This window comes from Dermacentor variabilis, chromosome 5, assembly GCF_050947875.1.
Source record: "Dermacentor variabilis isolate Ectoservices chromosome 5, ASM5094787v1, whole genome shotgun sequence".
Lineage (NCBI taxonomy): Eukaryota > Metazoa > Arthropoda > Arachnida > Ixodida > Ixodidae > Dermacentor > Dermacentor variabilis.
Window position 1 is genome coordinate 40,318,483 of NC_134572.1, and position 24,194 is coordinate 40,342,676.

The 24,194-nt window shown below is 50.4% G+C and overlaps 1 protein-coding gene across 7 annotated transcripts in view; it reads left to right on the forward strand.

Annotated features, from left to right (window-relative positions):
• The window catches only part of rols (zinc-RING finger and ankyrin repeat domain-containing protein rolling pebbles), a 312,403-nt gene that overhangs the window by 203,755 nt on the left and 84,454 nt on the right, over window positions 1-24,194 (forward strand). For 3 of the 7 annotated variants that reach the window (XM_075692170.1, XM_075692173.1, XM_075692171.1), the window contains exon 3: window positions 11,843-11,914. The exons of the other annotated variants lie outside the window; for them this stretch is intronic. In XM_075692170.1, coding sequence (XP_075548285.1) covers window positions 11,843-11,914 — 72 coding nt within the window. The remainder of the gene's footprint in view (window positions 1-11,842; window positions 11,915-24,194) is intronic. 7 annotated transcript variants of the gene reach the window in all.

Sequence of the window (24,194 nt, forward strand, 5' to 3'; positions counted from 1 at the left end):
CAGCCACCCGCCCGCCCCCGCAGTGTCTCGATCTCCGTCTCCCCGTGTACTAACGTGCAGCGGTGCGCGAATGCGGTTGAGCTTGAACCAGATACCTGCGAGCGAGAACGTACAGTGCCGTATTTTGAGTGCAGCGGTGAACGGCCTGGTCTCTCGTGCATGTGTGCTTAAGCAGCTCCAGCGCACGTTCGAAGTGCTTGTCCGATTCCACGGGAAAACATAGCGAAGAAAAAAGCCAGGCACTGTGGCGGAGTTATAGAGTTTTTGACGAGGGTGTTCTCTGGCAGCTGATAAGGTCGCGTTCACTCCTCTAGTCGCCTCGCAGTCCGCTGCACATAACTGCCTAGGTGGAGCGCCTAGTCGACACGCGCGCGCCCGTCGAAGACCAGCAGCCAGCACACATGGCCTTTTCGCTGCGTGGGGCTCGTATGCGGTGCTCGCGTGCCACTTTCACGTGGGCAACGGATGGGGCCTCGGACTAATGAGGCATTGAAAGGGAACTCTCCCGCTGCCGCCACCTTATATATACACTACACACTGCGCCCGGCGCCCGTGTTTACGTTGTACGCGCACGCCGCTTTGCTCGCCGCTCTGTCTTCTCGACGGGCGACTAAGCGACGAGACGAGCGAGACTGCGTTGGCGTTTTGCGCCCGGAACTGGCTGTTTCTTCGAAAGCGAGAGCCGAGTCTTGCCCTTTAACCTTTCCTGAAATAATTGTTTAGCTTGCATGGTTTCGCAATAACGTAACTTTCTACGAAGACAAGTATGCACGGGAAATAATTGGAACTGCATGCGCTGAAAAAAAAGAAAATGAAGAAGCATGGAAATAGGAATTGAGACAGGGGCCGGGGGGTATGTAGTGCAGTAACTTTGTATTCATACGTTTGAAAACGCGTTTGCGTTAGGAACGTGCTTTCTTCTAGAGGGACAACTTTAGTTTTTATTGCTATTTATTTAGCGATCGCCCGCCTTTCTTGCAGTGACAGCGATAGCCCGCGATACCGAAGGTGCCAGGGAGTCTTATAAATTACCGGTCCCAAAGTTAGCGGAGGTTATCAGCCCTTTGCACAAAAGTAAAGTAGGCAGGCGGATTTTAGGTTCAGCACGTCCTCAGCTCGGCTGGCGCTATATGTCGCTTGCCCTAAGCCGCTTGCGTTTGGTATTTCTAAGGCTCTGTCGAGTTTGCGTCTCAAAGATCCACCGCGGGCCATGAGGGTCTTCCTGTAGAGGAGAGTTCCGGGTTAACCGCCTGGTGGTTTTCTTTTAAGTATACCTAAATCTAAGTTTACAGGCGTATCTCTCTCTCTCTCTCTCTCTCTCTCTCTCTCTCTCTTGTTTTTTATGCTTTTCATTTCGCTCCTGCCTGATTGCGACCGCCGTGGGCGAGGTTTGATCCCGCAACACCGCCGTATACGCGGTGGAACTATCTAGCGGAGCGGTGCCTAGCCACTGTGTATCGCCAGGACGGGTGTGTATATGGGAGAAAGGCACGCATGGGACGCTGTTGCTGATTTGTCGATTCCTCGATTCCCTGTACGGGCCATGTATGTTGTCCGTTAAAAAGGGAGCAGGGTGAAATTGCCGTTGATAAGAATGCTTTTGCGCGTGACATCACTCTGATCTCTTGTGCGGCCACCTTTAAACAGACTTCGATTCCTGGCTGAGCCGCCAATGGAGCTGCAACGAGTGCAGAGAGGTAGAGTCGCGTGTCATGTTCGCATTCGACGCCCGACGGCTGCGGTCTCGCAATTGCCTCACCTTGCATAGCGCCCCTCCTCGGCGGTGCGAGAGCGTCTACGTGACGGCCATGCAGAGAATCCAAAACACACCGTAGACGCTACAGGGTGTATACGCGCCAGTAACACGACCGTCGCGTGGTCCGCGCCCTTATCGTGTCCGTTCATCTCGCCGTCGCGCGCGCTTTTAATCGACTTGAACTCAGGCTAGAGCTGCGTTGCTGTGCGCGGGCACGTATCGCAGGCCTCCGCTCCGCGGGCAACAGCGGTGTACGCGTGGTGGCGTGTGGCGAAGTGGGAACGTTCGAGGACTGTCCGCGCGTCCGTTCCTGCGGAGTCCTTCGACCCGGTGCAGTGTCGTTGTCGTCGCTCGAGGCGCCACGCGTGGGTGCGGGTATGCGGAGGTCGCCGTGTGTTTCCGCGAGTGCTGACTGGGGGGCATGTCGCTCGCTGAACGTAGCAGATTCAGGGAGCGCAAGCGACGTCGACGCGAGATCATGGTCTATCGCGAATATATTTAAGTGATGACATTAGTGGCATAATCTCCACTGCCTTCTTTACGGCTTCCACAGCGCAGCTGATCATTGGCGTATCGAGATAACGTCCACATTTTCACCTGGCTAGCCCTGCAGTAACACGACAGCCGCAATGACCAGTGCGTGCCTCCTATTAGAACTCTGGTGATGGCAACGCTAAGATGGCGGATGGTTGCGTGCTGAGAAGGAGAATTCGTGCGTTGACCTGAATACGAGAAAGGCGAAGTTATATGCGCAAAATCACACGAGTTATACGAACGAAGTTTAACATAAATTTTGTCGAAAGGCGCACTTCATGTGAAAGGTGCGCCGTAAAAGAGAACAGACCTTAAGAAAAATAAAAAGCCTGCGCGACCCTTGTAGTTATCTCCTGTTGCTAGGATATCTTGTACTAAAGAACCAGCACTACGTAGTTCAGAGCAGGATGCGATGAAGAGGTGAAAATACTTGGAGAAAGGTATACCGTAATTAAAGGGACAGATAACTCCGTAGGAGATTGTAGGCAGGATCATTGTCATTTAGAGCGCTGTAGAGTTCTTTTTGTTTACTGACGAGGGCTCAAAGAACGAAAAGACTGTGCAGGAAAAAATTGTGCAGGTGAGCGGCGGCGAGTGTGCGCAGCAAGAAGGGTCACGACGATGTTTAGATTATGAAATGTCTGCCAAGTGCGCAATACGAGCAAGCGTAATCCACTTCCTTCATTTCGTAACGCTCCAGAAAGATCCCTCAGCGTATCATGTATGGGTCGTACAAAGAGCGCAGTGTTTATCGTTTTTGGTAGCGTTCTGTTTCTGTTGAAATTCTCGACGAGAGGTTCTCGCACGTCCTTGTAACTGGAGTCTGTTTGCGTAGTATACTTCTCACGGCGATCGAGGGAGTGCAATATCTGCCTTGTAGATATGTAATTGGGCCATATTAATACGCAACGCATGGTTGATCGGGGCTGATCTAAGACCGACTGCACGTGCATGCTGCAGTCACGAGCGATAAGGTGACCTGTCTTTGTGTTCTAGATCAGCGATCCATTCGGTTTACCCGAGGTGCTGGTATGTGCAAAACCTTACTGCCGGCCAATTGCCGGTGAGTCCTGAAGAAGCCATGGTGTAATTTATGTTTGGTTGTACGTCCTGAAGCGTAACATTTTACTTAAAGCATCTCCGTCGTCCTTGTTTCGGAGTAGCGGACTAAATCTTTCCTGTTGTTATCTGTTAAGGAAGTGGTCGATAAGTGGACTCATGATCTGTCTGCTTTTGTTTTCTTTTTCTTGCGTTAGTACTGCCCACTTCACAAAAAACTCATAGGCAGAAGAGTGGAATTAAGCCCTCACGGAGTAATAGAACCGGAAAACAAGCTTTAACGAGTTCTTAACTTGATCTCGTAAGGCCCTCGTCGTGGTATGTGCTCTTTATCGTATCGTGTTTGGTCCTTCTTAAGACACCGTTCGCAAACGTCTACCGTGTTCGCTTATACATAGGAGGCGGTAACTTGCCAAGCGGGTAATGTCACTTGTGGCAGTCGTCGGTTTCGCATTCGAGGGTTTGTCTGGATGGCGCGTATAGTGACTTCAGGTCTTTTGTCCTGTACATGTCCTTCTTGCGCGACAGCCGTCGTTGCCCTTCCCCCCCTTTCCACCTTACACTGTCACGGCGCAGCGCTTGACACAGCAGCCAGTGAGCTTTTGTCCGAGACGTACGTGTATATATATAGATATAGTATATACAGGACCGGGACGCGAACGTGCCGGGATCGTGGGTGTTCCTCGTCAGTCACGACGCGGCTTTCAATAGGCGCGGCGCGCCGAGTGCACAAATCTACGTGTCTGTCACGAGCCCAGCCGTCTCACCACTTGGCCGCTGCCGCGGTCGTCCACATAGCCATGCCATGCTCCGTATTTCTCGCATTGAAGTACGTACATTGAGGTCTGTACACAGGCAAGCGTGGCGCAGGCGCGACGTGCCTCCTCCATCGACGCGATCGGATGACGTACCCGCCAACTATAAAGTGGCTGCTTCCTGCTTCGGCGCCGCGTCATACAGTGCCCGGCGCCGAAGCCTCCGCTGTTGTCCCCTTGGTGCCGGCGTTGGCACGATGTTGCGACCGCATCGGCAGTCACTTATTGTCGTAGCGTTGGCGGCGCGCGCGGCGAGGACCTCGGGGCAGCGACATCTCCAAGGGCTCACATCGTTGACATTGCGAACTTTTTTTGTTTTTACGAGGATATCTTTCTTTGAGACAGCTGTTTATTAGAGACGGACGATGCACCAAAGGAAGGGTTGCCACCCGCGTATGGTCGACGGCGACGATGGGCACATGTGCAGTGGTTTATGCGGGACGCCGTAGTAGACGTCTTCAGATTAATTTTGACCGTGCGGAGTGCTTTAATGTGCACTCAAAGCGCTCTTTTCTTCTTCTTCTTTTAATTTTGCTGTTCTTGGTATGCGGGCGGGATCGAACCCGCGACCTTGCGCTCAGCAGTGCGATGCTTTAGTCACTGAGCTTAGTCACTTAACTTAATCACTTCGTCATTGAGCTCATAGTTACTGAACGTAGACATAGTGCCGTGTGGCTCGATGTCCCTCACGGTTCTGCAGTGAAATGTTTTCGCATTCATAAGTCTGCTTATGCTTCCCTTGGATGTCTTGTTTCCAAAAGCGTACACGCAATCCTTTAGGAGAGTATTCTGTCAACGATATTCGGCTGAGTGGCAGATGTACGCAGCTATACAGCATCGAAGTAATGTTTAGGCGTGCGCTTAGGAAGTGGGGCGGGGGGAGGGGGGGGGTGTAGGAGTCATACTGGATTTCTTATCCTGGATTTTGTATGGTTTATACCTGAGCTATCACGGATCCCATGTTGCAATCGCACTACTTGATTGTAGGGAAGCGAATGAACAAACATTATTTAGACTCCTTGATCTCGCCTATAAGTTTCTGTGTTGACATAAAAAGTCGCAGTTTCGCCTGAAAGGCAAAGTATCGATTACAGTAGCAAATTAGTATAGAGCTATGCGAAGTAAGGATAGTAGTTTTGTCTTCTGTATAAGCTTGGAAACATTCACTTACTAACTGAATTAACAAGCATGGTGTCAGCGCGCACAAGCAGACGTGAACGCGCCATACTCGATGAGCGCGGACACTCGTTGTCAAAGCGCTGGTGTGAGCAAGCGCGGCAGCAGCAACAAGTGAAGTGACCTTCGTGCTGCCTATCGCCTCAACGCAAGAATGGTGATAACACAGCGCGAACAAAGGTATGAGTCGTCTGCAGATACCTCTCAAAATACGACGCACGCGACCGCGCGCGGCCGGGGGAAGTACGCACCTGTCGGCGGATTCAAAGCCGCAACCCCCTCCCCTCCCCCTCCATTTCGCGCTGCCTCCCCATTTTCCTCCCTATCACGCGCGAGATTGAGCCGCGATTATCGGTTCCCCTTGTGCCCGGTCGCGAAATACGCAGTTGTTGCCGGAGCACACCACCGCCCCCCTCCCCTCCCTGCTATCCCCCCACGGCCTTTCGCGCGACGGAAGACGGCGCGTTTGCTCTCCGTTTTCCTCCTTTGCACGCGCCAGATTGAGCCGCGATTGTCGGCTTCCCTCGCGTACTTTCATTCGCACATACAGCATACGACGCTGAGCGATGGCGACAGCGACGCCGACAGCAAAAATGCGTCTGAGTGTCCATATAGTTACTATCGCAAGAAAGAGAAATCGCATAGTGATCAACAATCGCGTGATGCTGCAAGCTGTTCTCGATGGCATGTTTTACCCTGGAGGGCGCGACCACTGGCCTCAAATGTAATCTCTCTCATCAGAATCTAACTCCTCCCTTTAGCCTGAGGTCAATTTTTTTCTATCTCAAGTAAAACATCATGCGTTCTCTTTATCATCATACATCTTTTTTTTCCTTACTAGTACCATCCTCTGGGCGCGCAGCGGCTCAGCTTCGGTCTTCTCCCATCCGTCCAGCATTAACTTACACCCAACGCACCGTAACCACCGCAGACGTTCGTAGGGCGGCATAATCTTTTTTTCTCAGGCTGACCTTTTCCTCAGTTCGTCCGCATAGTCGGTCACGCGCCCTTATCTCTCCAGGCTGAATTGCCGCCACCCCCCTCATCTCTCCAGTGAGCACACATCCATGCCGCATCCTATCCTCTCACACGCCGCGTTCTCGTAATTGAGTCCCTGGGCGCGCGCATTCAGGACGCGTTCCGTACGTAATGCATATAGCTGCTCAGTCTTTGGCGGCCCCCTTCCTCCACCCCTCCGTATATATTGTCTCTGTCCCGCACACAGGGAAGGCGTGCATACGAGAAGCGCGAGGCACTGTGCCCCGCAGCCATCATCGTCTCGCTCATGCGCGCGCACTCGAGGCCTATGCCAGCCGTATACGCGAATACATATACAAAGCGGCCCCAGCACTGAGCAATGCACGGACGTCGGCGCCGATTAGCGACCGCAGTCGTGATTCGAGCCCGTTCCGAATGGAGGCCATTCGGCGTCATGCCTTGTGCGCGCTCACATTCGCACCGTTTCTCTAACGGGGACGAAGGATCGGGATGAGATGGAAAGGTTTAGTCGCTGGCGCTTCGCAGTGCATATTCCTAATCCTCGTTCTAGAGTGCGCTGCAATCTGTCTTTCTCTCTCCCCCACATTCCCCCCTCGTTCTTTTTTCGGTTCCGTCTTGGCTGAACACACAGCGCCTGCGGCGCAGCCCCGGAATGGGCAGCGCCATTCCGACGCGTCTCCGCAGCGCCATTCGGGTCGTCCCCAATAAGGCGAGACGCACAACTCGTGTTGGCACCCACCCCCTCCACTCTGTCTCTGGCATTAGAGTGAGCGGAGGCTCATCGCACGCAGAATGTAGACTATTACTCGATCGGGTCGCGTTGCTTCGCTCACTGTACGGAGAACGTCTCACAGCCGCCGCACTCCACGTCTTCGTTCTTTCACGAAGGGCCTGCATGCTTTACAACGTGTCCCGGTCCCGCCGCTGGCCGTGTCGTCAAAGCAACTGGTCGACATCACCTTCCTCCCTCGACGCGGTTAATTTAATGCTTTTCTTTTTTCTTTTTCTGAGAAGGACCTGGATGAACGCCCAACAACAGCCCGCTAGCGATCGTTACTGAGTGTCGTGTTGTTTTCTTTTTGGCGTGCTGCAGAAACCGCAAATGGTCAGTGGGAACGACATGTGTCTTTTTGTTTCTTCCTTTCTCTTTATTTTTTTTTTCTTATTGGCGCGCAACACGACGTAATGAGTCGTTGTCGCGCGTGTGTAACGGCGAGACCTCTCCAAGCCGCCAGCAGGAGCAGATTAAATGAACCGTGAAATTGATCGATCGTCGAGTTTTTCAATTAGCGTTCGTGAGCGAACAAGTTGACCTGCTTTCATACCTGGCTGCCCCAAGAGGCTAACCGCGTGCAGGGTATTGCTTTTGCGCTTCATTCTCGCACATTCTGGGCACAACGCGCTTGTCGTTCGAACGGCCATCGACAATCTATACTATGGACGAGGCATATGCCGTCTGTTCCAGCACGTCTCGGGAAGCCGCGTCTTTCTCTCTCTCTCTCTCCTAGCTCAAAAAAGAAAAAGCAATTTACGCCGCGTGCTAATTATAGTGGGTGCTATAGCAGCTTAATGATTCGCTGAGACACGTGTTCGCGTGGTGTCTGCACACCGTCGCATTCGGCTTGTTCCAGCATATTATCTGCCAGCCACTAAGTAAAAGCATCCCGGTGTTCATTTATTCGGGTTTTTGGAGCAAAGAGACAGGTCCCTGTTCCGTTCTGTATAGTCTGTACCCACGGCATGAAGGTTGGGGTTTGGCCGATTAATCACGAAAAGGCTGTGGGATAAGGAGACGCCTCTGCCTCAAGCAAGGTACGTGCGTATACGCGCGCCAGATTTCAATCACTGATTCTCCACGCACAAATGTCACACGCCACTCTGCCCTCCCTATATATATATATATATATATATATATATATATATATATATATATATATATATATATATATATATATAGTTAACGGGTGCATCGAAGAGAGAGAGAGAGAGCCTCTGGCCAAAGCAAGGGTCTTCTCGATGGCCGTATTCTGCTCTCAGGTTGTTTTTGCTCGTTGATTGGTGGGCGAGAAATTCTCGCTTACCTCCTGGCAATCGACATCAGTGTGCGACGAGGTGGGCACCAGCGACGCCCTCGCATGGTTTACCATTTGCTGCCTGTTTGCGTGGCGCGGTCATTTGTGCCTACGCGGCAAGGTGGGACATTCTTGTATTGGCATCCGTATACATGTAGACGTTGTGATTTCGTAGTTCCGTGGACTAGATGCAGCCGCTTTCTTTCGGTGTCCACTTGTAACGGTTTGCAATAATTAAGCTTGCTGTGTCTCGTGCCAGTCAAAGGGAAGTTTTCTGCCACGGGCGGCGTAATGTTTCATCGACGTGACCGCGCACGCGAACGGGCTTGCGCGCAAACGGCCTGATCACATCGCAGGAATTGCATTAACACAATAATAACGCCCTTCCCGGCTTTTCCATGAAAACAACGGTCGCTGTCTTTCGCCATCCGGCATGAGTTAGCTTTTCATTTCCTTCAGTGTCATTCCTCTTTCCTCCCTCTTTATGTTCGTATAACATGTGTCCCAGCTAACGTTAGCGAAGCTGTTTAACGAAAATAGAAAAAAAAAGAAAATGAACACGGTGCAAGATGCAATTAAAAGACCTACAGTGTACGATGGTCATAGGCGTGATGATGAACACAGTAGTTCTCTAAACGGTATCTTCTATCACGCTTCTTAGATCGTTTTATTCTCATTGAACAGCTTGGCTAACGTTAGCTCGAACACCATATATATCTTGGTTTTCATTTGGTTTGAGCAGTGGCTGCATAAGTCAATTAGTCGTGCGCGTTGTTTCAGGATTCACTCTGCCCCGGTTGGTTGAAATCCCCCCCGCCATTGCGAGAGACTGAGATCGTCCTGCGAACGTTCGTCTTCCCACTGTGTGTCGACGGGTCTGGGGACAAACCTGGAAGCGCGATAGAAAAGTGAAGCGAGCGAAAATACGAGAATAGTCCATACGAGTTCCTTGATTGCCGTGAGCCACTGCTGCATGCGGGACGAAGAAAGCGACGCGAACTGTCCCGGACCGCTCTTGTCCCTCTGTGTCAAGTGCGGGTCGAACAGCGTACGGCGAAGCAGCCTGCTCTTCCCATTTTCTTTGTACGCTTTTCTTTTGGCGCTTGTCTATCTCCTTTTGCGAAAGTAAAGGTTGGAAGAAGACCATAGAGTCGAGACGCCGGTCTAATTGGAAACAAGTGTGTGTGTGTGCGTGTGTGCGTGCGTGTGTGCGTGTGTGCGTGTGTGCGTGTGTGCGTGCGTGTGTGTGTGTGTGTGCGTGTGTGTGCGTGTGTGTGTGTGTGTGTGTGTGTGTGTGCGTGTGTGTGTGTGTGTGTGCGTGTGTGTGTGTGTGTGTGTGTGTGTGTGTGTGTGTGTGTGTGTGTGTGTGTGTGTGTGTGTGTGTGTGTGTGTGTGTGTGTGTGTGTGTGTGTGTGTGTGTGTGTTAACAAGACTTTCCTTTCGTGCCTTCTATTTTTCATCGCTGTTTTATTCCTTAAGAATTTAATGTCTATTCGATCTTCATTAGTTTGGTTTTCTTTTATTGGTGCCGCATACCCACGGTCGGCGATTGGCAATAAGAGCACGCCTGTCTTGCCTCCGCATGCGTCTGCGGCTTGATGCTTACTATTATTATTACTATTGGGCAGCCCTTGCCGGCAGGTGTTTCTCAGGCGATGTCGCCCTCTCCTATCCCTCCGCAGAATAACATGCTTGTGTGCAAACACAGTGAAGGTTCCGCTGTTTGTCTACCTCGTTGGCCGAGTGGGCCGCGCGAGTGCGCTTTATTTCTTATTGTTGTTTTCTTGTGGTGGGAGATAAAGGAAGAATGAGCCTTCGAATAGATCTGCGTACTTAGCGGCACACATGCCGCACCGCGCGGCCTCCCAAGACGTTGACGAATGTTGCGTCGCAGCTCGAAAGACGTGCGCGGCGCGGTGACCCGCATTATGATGCGCCGTCGGAAACGGACTCCCCGAGCGCCGCTCGCAGAGGGAACGGGCCGCCGCTGTGTCAGAGACAATCACCCTATTCTTCTTCGGCTGCTACTGCCTTTGCCGCTTGTCTGTGCGTGAGATGCCCCGCCGCCGGCTCCCGTCCCTTTATCGCCGTCGCCTGCGATGCTTGTGCTACCGCTTCCGCATATAAGCGCTGTAGCGCCAGCATACGTACGCAAGCGCGGTTTGAAGCAATTTTGCAGCGGCGCAATGTTTCGGTCTCCCTGCATATCTTACAGCCGTGTGTCTGTCTGTATATGCGTGCCCATTTACGCAGATCTATGTATATGCGTTCGTGCAGAGGCTTCCATCTCAGGCATGAGCGTCGGCCGCTGCGACTGCTACCGCTCTTCTTGTTTCTTTAATGTTTCTCTTTTGTTTGAGAGCGTCTCTGTATCGGCGGATTATGGAGCAAGATGGATCAGCTGCGTGGTTTTCCTCCTCGGCTTCGACCCACGCTGGCGCGTTCTGCACTGATTTCGGGCGACAGTACCGCTTTCCTTCCTATTTCGAGTGCTTCTTTCTCCAAAAACGCGACGTTTTGACTATTAGCTTTAAGGAGATTGATGCGTCTCTCTCGGTAGCTTGGAGCCGCAGGGGCCCGCATCGACTCAATTCGGGGTATTCGCATACAGCAAATCTGCGAAAAGGGGAGTCGTGGTTTTTCGGAGTAGTGCATCGTCTTTCTTTTTTTTCGTCAGTACGCCGCTCAGCTCTTTGTCATCCGTTAAGGAGAAAGTTGCAGAGCTGGAGATTATGGGGAAAAATTAAAAATGGTTTACTTTCTTTTTTCTTAACTCTTCGATGAATGAAACCAGATCGTCCTGTGTCATGTGTTTTACGAATATGGATCTTGCAAAAGTGTGCCTTACCTTATTCATAAACTAGCTTTTCCGAGGGTTCAAAGATGTCGGTGATGCTTTATAGAAGCACAATAGGTAGTCTGTTAAGCCTGAACGTGTACCTCAGTGACAGTCGGATGAGGTTACTATAGGCAACTGGGAACGCTGGAGAGCCTACATTCATGTTTAGGTTTTAGAGACTCGTGGCATATCGAATAGTTGGCCTCAGTATACATGGAGAGCACCACTTGACGTCCGTCGAGCTGATTTTATGGTAGACGTACATCACAACTATAAGCAAGGCTTGCGTTTGTTAATTGGAAAGGGCGTAGTGACGCATATAGTGAAAAGATAGACAAGTACTCTCACACGTGCTGCCTTTCATTTGCGCTATTCGTCGCTTTGAACAACAATCCTCGGCCCGCCGGCAACTTCGAAAGGCTTTCCTACACGCATTCATCTTATGTTTCGAGTAAGAAAGAGAGAGAGAGAGATGAGAGAGAGATTGAAGAAAACAATGTAAGAAGGTTGCCTTTGCAGCCGTTGTAATGCTTCACCGCAATACCTAAGATACCTCAACGCACGACGAATTCACGACGCATTCGTGTTGCAGGCGCAGAAGCATGCCAAGGTCTTCCTCGCAGCTGGCGCTGCGCGGAACGGTTCGCGCTTGCAGAGCCACGTGGTACGTAAGAACAAAGCAGCAACGTTGCCCATGAACAGTTTCTGCGCTCACATCTCTCTCAGCCTCGGCCCCGTACCCACGCCTATCATTCACGATGGTGGCAGGAACTCAATGTTGCCTTAGTCAAACACAGAGTCGTCGGCATTATGCAAAATGTGTATAGTCTCGACATCGAATCACGACGTGTAAAACGCATTATCTGAAATCGTATGGCCTGTAGTCTCATTCGGAAATCAGAAAAGAAAAAGAAAAGATTCAAGGTGATGCTTGGATAGCGACACGATACAGTGAGTAACTAGGTATAAGATAATCAGTTAAATTTTGCTGGGATATAGACTTACCTTGGAAGCTAGAAAGACCTTCGATCTGCGCAGCTACGTGATATTGTAGCTGTAGTCCTGGGAGTGTCCATCGTTATAGATCAGTTGTATATTATGCATAGTTGTGCATATCGAGGAGCAATGAGTATTGTAATGACACCGCCGACGTTGACTGCATCAAAAGTGTTACCGAAGACTGCTTTAAATGTTACGGAGCAAAGTTGCTCAGTGCACCCCACGAGACCATGCATAGCGACCGAAGCATAGTACAGATATCTGGGCTGAACATTCGAAGTACATTCGTTCGTGCCATTTGAGGAAGCATCCAGCAGAAGCGTACGAGAACAAACCTTCAAACAGCGCAGTTTTGAAATTCGTCATCAGGATGTATATTATCTCCGTGAGCTTCGCTTTGAAATGCTTTTTCGCGGTCGTTTGGCAGTTGTTTGGGCTTAATGGGCCAATATTGAAGTAATATATCTTGCTTTCCTTTTTTATTTTGTTCAACCGCTCTTCGTACTGCACTTTTGTTCTATTTTGGCTACAAGCAAATTATATTTCACCCGCAGTAGAGGGAAGCGCCTTCAACTTGGATTCACTCATACTTTGTTTCCAACCAATCCAGGTATATAGTTACAGTATAAGCAGTATAGTATAGCTACAGCGTGTCTTATGTACTCCAATAATGAAGCGCTTGTGCTTCGTGGGCGTTTGTCGATAAATGTGAATATACCAGAAGTACACCGACCGCAAATATTGGTAGCTATGTGAGGGAATTTTGTTCACAACGGAATGTTAACTTTCAAGGGTGCACATTATCTCACTGTCTGCCTCCTTCTTTTATCATCAGCCGCCGCAACCCGATGGAATTCCGTCATACATTAAAACATGCCAAAGAGGATTTTCTAAAAGTGTTGGATTGCATGAGAGCTGTATTCTTTGTTTCTCGCGTGCGCCGTTTCTTTCGTTTGTGTTTTACAGTTCGCGCGTTAGGTGTAAAGTGTCAGGCCTAACGCCCCCAGAAATGCACTTTGTCTCGGGACCCTGCAGACTTCCGACCTGTACCCAGTTAATGAGAGGAGCCGCGGACCAAAATAATGTGGAGCGCCCAGCTCTGTCTAGCCGGTTCGGGTCGTTACCCCTTTTTGTTTGTTGCAATCTTTCTGGTTCTGCCCATCCCTCTCCTTAGTTAGCGTCGCGTATACCGTGCTCTGTAATCCCTAGCGCACGCTTTCTTTGTCTGCGCTCCTTCAGGCCGAACGACGCCTTTGTGTTAGGGGCCCCCGTACCCGTAGTGAGTGCGGGGTGCTTCTCGGTATCCGAAGCAGAAGGCGAAAGCGAAGAAACAACAGAAGCCGAGGTCCCACTGCCCGAGCGGCTCGGTACGGTGGCCCCTTTCAGGCTCCTATACTGGAACGAAAAAAGGGGTGGGGGAGTGGCGCAGTAGCGGCGCGTGTTCTACGCCACGGCACGGTAGTACGGTGCACTATGGCGCAGGTGCTGAAATGTATACTGAAAGGCGCAACGGTTGCGAAGTCGAATGCACTTGCGTGGCCGGGTACTCGTATCGCCTCATGAAATGTAGCACACGTGTAAACTTCGAGGGTGGGCTTCGAATACGCTGTCTTTGTAACCTTATAATCATGAGTGCGTGACACTTCTAGTATTCACCTAGTCGGTGGGTGAGGAAGCAAATGCGTGCATAGCTGTTTAAGATGGCAGTACACCGCTGATGTGCTATCATCTTAAAGCATGTATTTGTTTCCTTTGAGTATTTCTTTTTAACCTATGTAACTGTTTAACCTATGTAACTTATGTTCAACTTGTTTTGTTAGTATTTGTTATTTTCTCCGTGCGATATGTTCAGTAAACCACGCCTCTGAAGCGCGACACGTATATCGGTGCAGCCATCAGGTCTTGCGTTGATATAGTTTTGGTAGCTAATTTCTTAGGTGAGCATCAGCGTAAACAATAAGCACGAGGCTTCGTTGTTTTTCTTTTACAATGCCCGTGTTTCCTCTCACTGGTCGCTGTTACAGGGCGTGTGCTGTGATCCTACCACTCGTAATGATTGCTTGTTTGCCGCACGCAAGTGAAGCGAAGAGAACAAGTGATATATTGAAGATATGTTTGCGTTGTTCATTTAGGCGCGTAGAATTGGGGAAATCAATTAAGACCGGCTTTGGTGCTTTCAAAATCGGAACACAGAGTTCGCAACACGCAGAGCACGTACGCATTCTCTATCAATAGTGTCGTGGAAAGCCTCGCGCAGAGCGAGCGCTTGGGGCTGTTGCAGTGCATCGGCCGCTCTACGGAAAAGAGCTCGTCATGACGTAACATATTAAACGAGAGTTGAAAACTGTACCGGGCCCTCCCTGGAATAGTGCTGGGTCTTTGGTTGACGTGCACAAGCCTTGAACTTGTTTACACCCGTTTCTTAATAATCTGGTTCACTTTAGCACGTCGTGCTTGCGCTCAGCCAATGGCTGCATTTAAGCGGGGCTCAAGCGGAAGACTATGTGCATCGGTATGATAACGCTGAATAGTCCTGTTGGAAGCGATATGACCAATGAAAACATCGGAATATGCCACCCCTTAAGCGCCATCAGTCGCTGCTTAAAAAGTGAAATATGTCGGCATATCAAGCCAGCTTTGAGTCCAAGTTATAGATGAGCCGTTCGGAAAACGACCATCATTGCGTTTTAGGCTTGTGCGAACTAACCAAAGAGCATTATGAATTGTCGACGCCGCATACGTGTCACGAAAATGCCAATGAGGCAACTTTTCGTTTTGTTCCTTTAGATCGAATCTATTCTGAGTCTTAATAATACGTGTCGTTGGGCTATTTGGTTCATACTGCTGAAAGAAGAAATAGCACTAACTTCGACGAGGACACACAAAGGAGATAAATCCACAGGACAGGCGCTTCCTGCTCGGAACGGCGCCTGGCCTGTGTATTTCGCTTCTTTCTTCTTTTTTGTCCTCATCTAAATTCGCGCTGTTTAATCTTAATTTCGCCAACATCCCGAGTAGCCGGACAGGGCTAACTGGAGATTGCTGCGAGAGGCCGTCGTCCTGCAGTGTATCTAATTAGAATGTTGATGATGACGTCATGAGAACGTCGAGCTACGCAACGCTGCGCGGAACTGCAGTGGAGACGCCGTGATACGACTCTATACTGCAGTGTAACCGAGCGCGCCCAGACAACCACGCTAGACACAGAGTCGCCCCCTTTCGCGGCTAGCGTGCGTAGACGCTTCTTCTTTTCGCTGGCTCGCCTTTGGTGCGCGTTGCCGTGGATCGCGCGAAGCGCTGCTCCACTACGTCGCGCCGCACTCTAATGAATCACCTTCTCCTTTTGCTCCTAATTAAACGGCTCCCCGCTTTCTTTATGCCTCGCTGCCGCCACTGTTTCTGATCATTATCCCGCGGCTACGGCAGCGTCGAAAACAAAGAGGACCCTCCCGGTGCCCCAAATTAACCGGACCGTCTCCTGCTGTAGGGATGCTCGTGAACACTTGCTCGTCTGATGAGCGCTCTTGAGACCTAACCAGCGATGAAAAACTTCCGCCCAAGTGCACCGACTATACCAGATAATTCAGCAAAGTCTTTAGGTGAACTTCTTAAGAACGGTGCAGTAGAGATAAAGGGATTGTTGTTATTGTCTTCCGTGAAAACTCACACGTATTAGTAGCTACGGGCATCAGAAGCGCGATGAAGTAGTGAATCAACTAAAGTTCGCGAAATAAATTCTTATATGCTTTCTTATATGTGCTTTCTCCTTTGCAGTCGCGCAATGAAAGCGTGCCAGAACTTAAGATACGTTCGCCTATAGTCAGTGTTTCGAGACTAGCACCAATTTTACATATAATATGGCAAACTTACGGCGAAATCCATTAGGGTGTACCATGTCAAAATTTCTCCGTCTCTTTATTTTTCTACTCCAACATTTCTAACAACCGTACACAAGAAGTTCTCAAAATACGAAAGTCTTTCACTCTGGTCTGCACTTCAATGAGCCCTCCGGTCGATAACAGCAAAAACACATTGGTCCTGACATTGTATACCTTCCCCAACTCACCAGGGCGCACGCTTTAGCGGTGAAATTCTTGAAGCTCACGCTCTGTCGTCGGGCAAGTTTGCTATCTTTTGAATCTTCTCTTTTGAATCGCCCCCAGGAACGGCTACGCGATTCAGCCGATTCAGCGATGCTCGCAGACCACGCGTGCAAAAATAAGCGCCCCTCCACTGAAGCCTAAACGCATTTCCGGCTTCCGCGAAGCCGCGTGCTCACAGACGCAACGCTTTAGGTTAAGGCTAACGCAGCGACGGAAGCGCAACCACTAAGTTTTCTCTTGCATGTCTGATACGCGTATACTGGTCATCCCCTCTCTCTCTCTCCCATCTTCCTTGAACTTGCGCATTTAGGCCATCCGTAGACCGTTCAAAGTCCTCCAGGCCGGCAGCGGCATCTAAGTGATGGACGAGCGAGGCTTCTTCGGGAGCGATGTGGCGATAGTAAAGTGCTTTTGAATCGCGCCGACCGCGAGCGCGTTCGCCGTCGCGACCATTTGCAATACAACAGCACAAATAATGCGTTTGAAAGGACGCGCGGCCAATCGGGAATGCGCATAACATTGCGCGGATCTGGACAAGAGGTCTGCGGTGGACCGGGCTTCCATCTTTGAGTGGCTTTCCGGTCGAGTGCCGTTATTTTTTCGAGGCTGCTGCCGGACCGCGCTTCTGCGTCGTGGCGGCAACGCAGTGCGTTGGTCCGGAACGCCGAAGCGTATAATGTGAGTTGTTCGTAAGATCTTTCTTCCTTCATGTCGAATGCGGTTACAGGTTGCGAGGACCTCCATTATTGTTGCGGCGCAAAGAAAGTCTATTTCTGACTGACGAAGTTGGGAAGTTGCGGGAGCCGTCATTGCGCAGCGGTCAGCTTAGGTGGACGACACACTCGAAAGGGTACACTTGAAAGTGCAGTAGACCGAGGATCAGGCCGGAACGATGACAAGCACCATTTAGTCGTGCAAGCTTACCGTGCGCACATGGACACTTCCATCTAGAGTGCTCGGACGCTTCGCTGCATAGCAAATGACGAGTAATTTGAAAGTAGCTGCGAGTTTCAATACAAACCGCGCTGAACATTATGTCGCTGCCGTGTCCGTGGGACTGCTCTCTTGATCGCGGCGATAGTTCGTGAAATTACTTTTTCGCCGGTGTCCTGAGTCGGTAAACTTGGTGGCCATCGTCTTATCGTAGGACTGAACGAATAAGCACAGCCTGATTACCTCTAAAACATATAGTTAGGCTGGGGCCCCCCAGGCATGTGTAACATTAGTTAATCAAGTTTCAGATGTTTACCAGTACTCACTGCACTGAAATGGCTCAGTGCACTGTGAAATAAACGCTTGTTGCAGCTTCTTCGGACGGCAAGAATTTACACGTTTCTTCTTCCTTTTCGCTCTGACGTTAGGGAGCTTGTCTGCATAAATGGCGTTCTTTATAGATAAAGGAGGGGGAATGAGTGGTCCTAACCGAGAGGGTGCGCGTACTAGAGCGCGCGGTACGTGTAGTGCGTATAGCGACAGGCGAGGCATCCGGCAGTGTGGGGGCTGTGTTGGTGAAGCATACGAGACGACGCCCCCTTTTGGAGGGCGCGTGCGTAGAAACTGACGTTCCTGCAATTGTGTGCAGTGCAGTTGAAGCTGGTCAGGTGGAATTTGCGGCTGGAATATGAACTCATAGGTTAGGAGAGGTAAACCGCACATTTAGCTGTCTTTAGTTTATATAGTGACAGCGGGACGGTATTGTAAATCACTGCCACAGTAAAAGACGTTGATTGTAGTAGTAGTAGTAGTAGTAGGAAATGGAGGAGGAGTGGTTTGAAAAGTTAGTAGCATTCAGTTGCAAGAACGCTGTGTAAACGACAGGCGCAAGCCTTTCGCTCGTGGTGCGCTCTTCGGTTCTGCCCGAAACTGTGTCGCCGTCCAAAATCGCATCGAGAAAGAGCACACAGAACAATAAGTTCCATCGCAAGCAACACCTTACGCGCTCAATACACAAGGGTCCCAGAAAACAACGTGGTGCCCTCCCGTGCACAACGGGGAGGGGAAAAGCGATTCGCCTCGCTCAGCGCCGTCCGCGCTGCGCGTCTTCCTTTCTGGGCCATTATCGCAAGTTTATCTGCAATTCACCGGCAAAATTTAACTACTCTGCGGCCGTCCGGGCGGACTACATTCTTTCGTTCGATGTCGGTCGAAGGGAGCGCCCACTCCGTGTTTTTTACGGCGCCGTCAGCTTCGGGCCGCGCTGCACGCGACGACGTCGAGCCGGAGCGCAGGGTCGCTTGACCCCGCGGCGCTGTCGTATTTCTCGTTTACGGCTTCGGCAACAAAGGAATCCCCTTAACCGACGCGCCGCTTCGTCGGCTCTGTCTTCGGCCGCTGGGCCGCCCAGCTCCGTGGCCCGCGGAGTCCCCAGTTACCAAAAAGAAAAGAAAAAACGAGGAATAATATAAATGAATGGAGAGAGAAAAAGAGGCAAAGGAATGGCCTGTTCGGTCCCGTCTGCTTGGAGTCTGGAACCCCTCTCGCGAGACGGCGACTGCCGCTGCTGTTCGGCATGTTCGTGCTTGCATTCCCGAGTGTGTGGCATTCGCAGCCAGTGCCTCGCGCCACTCCGCCCTCATTGCAGCGTCCGTTCATCAAGGGGCTTGCGTACGCGAGCGAGTCGCTGCGTGTGCGCGTGTACACGCTTTATAAGTGAGGCTATCCCTTTGCCATGGCTAACGATGGTTGCGTTCGTTCGACTGTGGCTAAAAGGCGCGTCCCGGCTGTCCACGCGTCGGTTTCCAAGGGTAGCCCCTTTTCCAGCGGAACGTAGAAAACCACGCACCAGTTCCTAGTACGGGATGCTATACGGGACAAGTGCGTGTTCGACTCGCGCGTCATATCATGTGAATGTTTAAACCCAGAGATTTCCAGAAAAGACAGTCAACGTACAAAGTCACTGCGGTGTGTGAAACAAAACAAAAAGATGAACACGCGCGAAGCCCAGCTCAGATGGGAAGTCGGAATAACTTCACGCACCCCGTCATTTTGGTGCACTACTGAATATTCTAGAAGCCCGTGAAATACCTTTGGCTGCCTCAAAGCCCCGCCCTTCCCCCATCACAGTCGACCTTATTTTCTGTTCAATTCCTATTACGATCCGCTGAGATGTGCGAGCGAATGGAGATATGAAATCGTACGTCCCCCAAAGGTGCCAAGAATCAGTACCTCCTCCTTAGGCTGTCGCACAGCGGCCGAGTATCTGGAGAAAAATAATAAAAATAACATCGAATACGGCAAGCTTCGTTTTCTCGTGAATTGACGACCACGGGAGGGAGATGTGGTCAGTTCTCTTAAAAGCACCTGTGGTCGTGATGGCCGCGAACGAAAGATTCTCGGGCGCACAACCGGTAGAGCGTAGAACGGGAGGAGCCCGAAACGGCTGCATGTTCCTCATGCGCAGCACGTCCCCATGCGCGTCCCCTGGCGAGCTGCGCACTCTCTATCAAACCCAGCCATCTACAAACTGCAAAAAACACCACGAGGAGAGACGAGCGTCTCATCTCGCGTTGTGCATTCTTTCTTTCTTTCTTTCTTTCTTTCTTTCTTTCTTTCTTTCTTTCTTTCTTTTTTCTTTCTTTGCATGTCCCTCGCACTTGTTCTAGGTTCCGGAATCGAGAGCACGCAGTGGCCTATACGGAATTTAAAGGAGCCATACCGGGCACCTCAAGGCAGCGGAAGCAGCCTGATGCATGCACGGGCTCCGTCTTAACCTCAGCACTCCTTCCTGTAGTGGCTACTCGCTGTTTCCCTTCCCCCACCACTATGGACCGTATCATCCCTGCGGTCTCTCACCGCGATCGCAATCGGCTACCAGCAGATCGAAATTTGACCCGGACGGCCCTTGCTGGAATCGCAGACACTTTCTCTCGCTTTGGCAACACAGCGCTCGGTGTGAGATGTGTGCGGCCCCTGGACTGGCTGCACCACATCCGGTGCTCGGGGATGTACGTGCCCACTCGAGCGTTTTGTTTTGTTACGTGAGGCAGGTTTGTTTGTCGCCTTGTGACCAGGAATAGTAACCGCCGGCTCTTCTCGCCTCCAGCTGCAAGCGCCACGACTGTCAGTGGCTGAAATTTGCACTGGCGGAGGCTGTGTGATAAAAGACTTCGAAATTTTGGAGCTACGTGAACAAATTGAGCCTTATTAGCTGTTTCACGCGCGAAATAAAAATGATTGGTGGCCACGGGTGCGGAAAAGAAAAAGAAATAACGAAAACAGCGGCAGGATTTCGCCTTACATAAATGCATGCGTACTCAATTCGCCATATAAGACTAAAGGTGTCGTCTCTTTCTTAATACATTTTTGTTGGGGGAGCTGTCCAAATTAACACATGGCGGGGCGAGGTGCTCTCGAAAGCATGCTTTGTTTTAAAGGCTCAGAATGAATCGAGAGAAAAGGTGACACGATTAATATTCTGAAGAATATAAAGAAAAGATATCATACGTAGCAAAACTCATTGGCGTTATGAAAAATTCGAGCAGTTGTCGCCAGAAACCAATTATGCGGTTTCCGTCAATCTTCGCAGCCGTCCACTCCGGTTACACTTCGCGCTCCGTCCATGTCTCTGACCGCCACCGTATAGCACGTGTGCCGCAATGCACCTGCAGCGTGGTCTGAGAAAGATATATGGTCTTGCGTGGTCATAGATTTCGCGCCTATATAGCGCGTGCTTTATCTTCGCGTGGGAACGCTAGCGATAAGAGCGTATATATAGAAGCGACGCGACGGCACGTATTCTCTAGCTAGGTTTGTCTCTTCTTTCTTTTCTCGTGGCATCTCTAGGTGCAGCATCTAAGGTGCCGCTGAGCCAGCAAACTCAGAAAATAGCGAAGTAGGGCAAAAACAAACAAACGAGAAAGACGAAGCGATGCCGATGAAACGAAACTATAGAGTAGATCAGTTGACGTAAATGTTGCCGGTGACGCTAATGGATGTCACATCTAAGCTCTGTTGACATGGGAGCTGTACAAGCGTTAGCTTCCGCAAGCCTGACTCGGTGGCTCTGTGGTTATGGTTTTCTAATGCTGAACACGAGGGCAAGGGTTCGATTGCCGGCCGCCTCGCGATGGAGGCAAATATAGGAGTACGCTTGTGTATACCGTGCATTCGGTGCGTGTGTTCAAACTTTTTTTCCGTGCCTCCACTGTGGCGTCTCTTTTAACTGTAGCTTCAACAGTGTCGTTTTGTTTCCAACGGTTTTTCATCGCTTGCTCTTCGCCCTGCAAGCGCAGGTGCACAGTGCGATCCACCATTAAACGCACGAATGTAGAGCGCGGGAGAATTTTAATGCGAAGCGTTCTTCGCCGAGCGCAGCCACTTTTTTGCAAACATTTCTTTGTGGGCCGATTGCGGTGATACTGTATTCTAAAATTACGTGCCCCTGGCGCGACTAGGTATATGTGCCCCTGCCTATGTGCTCTGAGTCCCCCACTGGGTTTGTGTCACTGAGTTTCAGTTTGCTTTCAATCTTATATCTTGCCAACAGAAACATTGTGTATTACTTATTATAAACACTACACCACATAATGTCTACATAGCCGTTTGCTACCACAGCAGTTGCATTATTCATACAGCCGTTCTCTATAAATAATAAATGCTTCGCATTACGTAGACGTCAACTACAGTTAAGTGTGCTAAACTTTTACATTTGGCAAATGTACAATCGCCTAGATTTGCAGCAAACGACTTGTGGTTGGCGACGATGGTACCTTCTACATTCCCGTGCAGTGCACTCGCCCAGCTTCAGTCCGCACTTGCCGCTAAAGTGCCAGCAATGTGAGAGTAGCTCATCGGGGTGTTTTCATTAAAAGTGGACCACATTTTAACTGCGCATCACCCCGATTAAACTGTGCGTCAGCATCCCTCGGTTTCTAATACATACAATATGGTTACATAAACAAGATTGGGCAGTTACATTATACACAGTTACAAGTGGATGTGCTGGTAATGATATAGCACTTGCAGGGAGGAGCTGAAAAGTCGTCATTATAGAACAATTGGAGATAGCTTTGCATAGATACATTATAGGCGTATCTGCTTGCTTCAGGAACGCCTTCTGAACGCCTTCCGTGGATGCTGGTGCATGACTTGGTGCATGACTTGCAAACGCATCTGAGACAACCGATAGTCGCCGTAAACCTAGCCGTGCAGCTAACCTTTAGTAGAAGCACCTCGACCGTATTTTAAGCGCGTATTGCGGACGCGAAAAGTTCGTAGTACAATGCCAGTTGAGAGAAAGCTACTGAAACAAACTGAAAGGTACCATTACGGCGGCTGTCACGGTCCCATGAAGCACGCGGTGCTAGTTCTCTTTCGTAGCTAGTTCGCTCACAAATGATCCACATTCAAAGGACCACGCAACGAACCTCGCCACCACCAATCATCGTCATGATCACCAGCTATGCTTATGACGAAGATACGGACCAAGCGTCTCGCGAAATAAATGTTTTCTGTTTCTCACTCCCCACGCTTGGCGAGCTCGCTCCCTTCTTGTTCTACAGCTATCTAATTTCGTTTCGCCTATATATAGGTTCGTCACACGTGTTCTTGTCTGCCCCGGAAACATTTGACCCATGCCTTTCTTCCATCGCTGGGAGGCGATAAACGAAAGTAGCGGTATAATAGCGTCGGCTACTGGACCACGAGTCGTCCGTCGTACGCCCACCCCAAAGCCGAAAGAAAGCGCTGCGCGCCGTAGGAAACCATAACAGAAAAGAAGACCGCTCTGCGCCTTCCGTATAGCCATCCGCCCGCGCCCTTGACCCAACTTCGCCGGGAAGCTCAGGATTCGTCGAGCGCGCTCGCCGCCGATGTGTGCTAGTAATGGAGAGAAACGGTTCCTCGCTAGACTATCTGCTTCTGCGCTGCTGCTTCCGCTGCGCCGTGATGTCGCTGCAGTCGTTTGTATTCTCCGCAGCAGCAGATGTATACTGGGCGAGCTAGTAGACGAAAAAAAGAATAATAATAAGGCTGGTCGTCGTCCGACGCATGCAGAAAGAGGAAAAACGGGCAGAAACGGTGTCGCCGCCGTCTCGTATATACATACATGCACCGGCTTCACGGGTCTGCGCTGCAGGCGTGAGCGTCCGGGGCTACGCTCGATAGCGCGTTCGATAAAAGCCAATTCTCCGGAACGGTCTTCGCAATTATCTTTCTCTTCCAACTGCCCCTCCCCCTTCCTCCTCTCCGCTCTTTTCTTGCTCCCTCTTATCCTCCTCGTCTCAACGTGTGATTCGTTTGTCACGGCTCAGCAGTGCACCTTTTTTGTCATATCGGGGCTATTTTTCCTTGGTATCTTCCTTACTTTCTTTTCATATTTATATTTGTAGTGTATTTTCGAGAAGATCTCTACGCCCTTCATTGGAAAAGAAAAAAAAAGACAGAATAACAATTCGAACAAGAAATAGAGTGAGTGCCACGCCGGTGGAACTGTTTCCTTCCCATTCCGACACCTTCTCTTCATTGTGTGTGGTTCATTTAATTTCCTTTTAACCTCGACATTGCATCATCGCTCAAAGGATGATTGCAGGTGAGTAATGAGCACGTATAGCTTGAAGGTGTGAGCGACGAGTGGCAGAAACATCAGATTGCAAGGAAGCAGATAAAGCAAGAAAGAAGAAATTTTGTTTGCAGTAGAAAGAGGCGTCTAGTTGTTCCCGCTCTTTGTGATCGGCCCCGCTGATTCTGCGCCGAGTCGGCGCGCTCGATGGCTAATGAGCGATCGTGGGCCGAATGAGCGATGGGGCACCAATTTTTTTGCGATCTCTTCGACCGGCCTCTGAATCAATCACCGTGACCTGTGCTTTTCTTTGATGTGGCTAGCGGGATTGCCGCAGGTATAGC